The sequence below is a fragment of the Charadrius vociferus genome, unplaced genomic scaffold (assembly GCF_000708025.1).
Source record: "Charadrius vociferus isolate BGI_N301 unplaced genomic scaffold, ASM70802v2 scaffold7, whole genome shotgun sequence".
Classification (NCBI taxonomy): Eukaryota; Metazoa; Chordata; class Aves; order Charadriiformes; family Charadriidae; genus Charadrius; species Charadrius vociferus.
In genome coordinates this window covers 4,681,595-4,685,292 of record NW_009649308.1, presented here as the reverse complement: position 1 = coordinate 4,685,292, position 3,698 = coordinate 4,681,595, and the positions used below count along the sequence as shown (strand labels likewise).

At 39.9% G+C, this 3,698-nt stretch overlaps 1 protein-coding gene across 1 annotated transcript in view; it reads left to right on the top strand.

Annotated features, from left to right (window-relative positions):
- The first annotated feature begins 324 nt into the window (after positions 1–324).
- Positions 325–3,698, top strand: part of IL1RAPL2 (interleukin 1 receptor accessory protein-like 2) — a 373,263-nt gene continuing 369,889 nt past the window's right edge. The window contains exon 1 of the mRNA XM_009889269.1: positions 325–406. Within this exon, the coding sequence (XP_009887571.1) occupies positions 325–406 (82 nt within the window). The remainder of the gene's footprint in view (positions 407–3,698) is intronic.

The window sequence follows — 3,698 nt, the reverse complement described above, 5'->3', positions numbered from 1 at the left end:
CAAGTTAGACCCACACTATTTCAAATAAACAGTTAAGTCCTGTGGGGGTTTTTTGAAGCAAAATAATATTTTCAAAGTGTCATTTAAAAAACCCCAACCCTTTTGTATGATAGTCAGAGATAAATTATTCATGGACAGTTACTTTGAACCATTATGTTTTCCTACCTCTGCATAAAAATAAACGCAGAAGTCACTAGATTAAGCCATTGCTCTGTAATGGTTCTTTGAGAAATGTTTAACTGTAGCTGCTGCTTTGTTGTAGTGAAGAGCTGTGATTCAGACTTCATACTATGTTTGCATTTCAGCTGTCACAGAAAGTGAAAGATGAAGCCTCTTGTTCTCTTGGTTCTTGTGATCTGTACTGTAGTCAGCATGAATTTGAAGCTCGTGTCAAAGAGAAATTCTGGTAAGTCACAGAAAAATATTTTTACTTTTGAATCTGGACCTAGTGCTCATGCAATCAAGCATTTTAGATGGCTGCTTTTTGTTTTGCATATATACTTCTTGTTCTCTTCTGCAAAAAAAAAAAAAAAAGTCATAACCAATATGGTTTGTTTACCAGATGTTACAGGATGAATTTTCTCACTATAATGTTCTGTTGATGTAACTTTACGCTATTTGAAATGGTCTTTATGTTTTCCTTTATTTAAAAAAAAAGAAACGAAAAGGTTGATCTGATTGAAAACCCACAAAGGTAATAATGACTTGGCATTGTTTTAACATCCAATCTTTACTCATGCGAAGGGATTTTCTGAACTGTGGATGTGGTTTGTGGTGGCTTTTAAGTCTGGATTATTTTTTTGTATGTTGGAAGGGCATCTTCCAAAAAGTTATGCCAGCCATATGTGTGATCATATAGAGGGTTAACTGAGAAGAGCTTTCCTGGGTAGATAATCTCTGATTAGTCTGGCAGTGGAAGGGAGTGGGAGTTGGTTTATGTTTACATCTGCTTTTGAAACCCACTAATAGTAACAGAACACTTCAAAGAAGCATTAGAGTATCTCCTTCCAGGACAGACAGTTGATCTGGATGATATTTCATCTATATTAGAGCCTGCAGTGAATTCTAGTCCATGCAGCTTTCCCCCTCAAAGGGATTGACTTCATGAGACTGCCTTTCTCAAGTAAGCTGTGAGTTTGGAAGGGCTTTGGGCAGACAAGTAGGTTAGCTGCAGTGTTGCATATTGTTGTTAGTCTGCTAGAGCCTTGTGTGTGTGGGCAGGTAACTGATGCAGGGTAAATGTTGTTGTTTTAAGCTTGCATGTTACACTACTTTTTTTTTTCCCCACTGGTTGTGTGTTATACATATAAGTGGGAGGGCTTCCATTGATCTTACTGTCCTCAGTCAATGTCTTCAGCCAACACTTTTAGCAATGCTGGTACAAACAGAAATTACTGCCTTTAGTTGGTGTGTGGCCAGTTTTAATTTCTGCATTTCTTGAGGATGGAGGAGAAAAGTTATTGGTCTGTCTATTATAAAGAATTAGATGTCACATCCCAGGCTAGGAAGTGTTACTCCGCGAACCACCAGATGCTAGGCTGAATTCTTTCTGCTGGACTAGAAATTATAAATGGATGTTGCTAAATCAAACTAGTCTACAGCCTTTTGTTGTGGTTATTGTGCTTTTAGCCTTTTTTTTGCCCTGTGAGAGCAGTCATGGATATCAGGATTTGGCTACAGTGGAGCTTGATCTAAACTCAGTGCTAAGGGTGATGGTGTTCCTATTTTTCAAAATTGCCATTACTGGCCTGGATGGGAACCCCTATGAGATCCATAATCTGTATAATTGAGCAACCTTGATTCACTGATGCCAGGCAACACCACCTGGCTGCAAGGAAGGGCCCTTGCATTTCCTTTATCAGATGTACGCATCCGTAGAAGTAAAATGCTTGTGGTTATAGCATCACTCAGCTGGTAGTTTACCTTTAATTATATTTTACTGGTTTTTTTTTCAATCTGCTTCCTTTGACTCTGCAGAATGTCTTGTGTTATTGGCAGCTGTTGACAGTATCAATTCAGATTCAGAACTGGTGGGAAAAATGCTTTAATACAGTAGACTGCCTACTGCTAAACGTAACCCAGTAGTGAATAGCTGGTTCTTTTTCTTTTGATTTGATTGAGTTGATATACATTGAATATAAGATGAAGGGGAAATATGCACATAAAGTAAAATTATAGTTTCTTTGCAAGTATGTGATCATGTAGTTGGTTTTCACCTTCAATATTCGTTCTGTCTTTGTGCTGATTTTTAGGTTGCTGTGTGGAGCAAACTATTGATTTCTTTTTTTTCCCCCCCATTTTTCCACTACATTGCATGTGAAATAATTTCCCATTTCTGTGATTTCAGCACTTGGTGCAAAATTGATAATTTGACTCCCTTTCTGAAAGGGGTCTTTAGGTATGAAGGACTGTTATTTGATTGCTTGGGGCTTCACTAAGTGTTGTATGTTGTGAAGGGACACATGCTCCAGTGGCTTCTGAACTTTAACTGTTGGTATTGTTGTTTAATTAGAAGATCAGAGATAGTGGATGGATGCAGCCAGGCAAATGCAAGAAGAAACTATGAAACCATGTTGCTTGATAGAGTGAGAGGCGCTGTAGTGTGCTGTAGTTCAGGGTCTTTTTTTTTTAAACTTGTGTCTTGATAAAGGAGAGTAGGAAGGGGAAAGTAATGTAATGGTTATTTGTGGGCAGCTGCACTGCAGTGTAAACAGCAGGATGTCTGAAAGTAGGAACACTGTTTTAGCTGCAGATGAGAGCTGGGGGTTGGGGGGGTAGTGGATGGGGTGCCCAAATGACGCCCTGCGGACAGGATCTCTGCAGCAGTGTTCTAGATGGATGTTGTAGTCTTGGATCTTGCTGGCTATTGGTATGGGGATGTCTAAGCTGGTGAGCGTTCTTAAAAGGGGAAGGGAAATTGTGCAGACAGTTATGTAGAGCTGTGTGAAGCAGTGCACAGAAAGTGCTGACACTGATGATAAAGACAGATCTGGGCTACTAGGGCAATAAACCAGCAAAATCAGGGTATCGGTGTCTTTGCTGCCTTATGTAGACTGGCATTTTTCCAAGCAATACGTAGGATTATTGCATGAATGGGCAGAATTGTGATTAGTGTTAAGTACAGGAGCAATTATGAAGTTGACTAGCATGTATGTAATATCACATAATAGAATATATCTTGTTTAAGGGGTAGGGAGAATCTAAAAAGAGCTGAGTTGAAGAGGACTTGGGGTGGAGCAATGAGAAGGTGTGGTGTTGTCTTCTGGTAATACAAAGGCATCACTAAAATTGAGGCAGTTAAAAGGGGGGCAGAATGTCCAGAAGGGTGTTATTAGTGAAACTGAAGTTGTCCTAAAGAGAACAGGGATTTGGCTAGGAAGGCATCTTCAGAGGCTGGTGGGAAAATATTCCTTCGAAGCCAAGGAATGGAAACCCAAGGGGAGAAAGTTGAGGATGAGAACTCCAGACAGCAAATGCAGACGGTACACAGGGGCTGGACGGCAGACAACAGAGTCATTAAAGACAGGTCAAGAGTAGAGGATCTAAGATTGCAAACGGAAGGTAGTGAAATGGTGCTCCAGTTGCAAGCATAGAACTGAAGTTTGAAGAAATAATCCTCATGGAAGGGGAGAGAAAAAATAACTGTAAGAGGTTTGTCTCATGTCCTTTACTTGCCCTTTGTTAGAGATTCAGGTGTC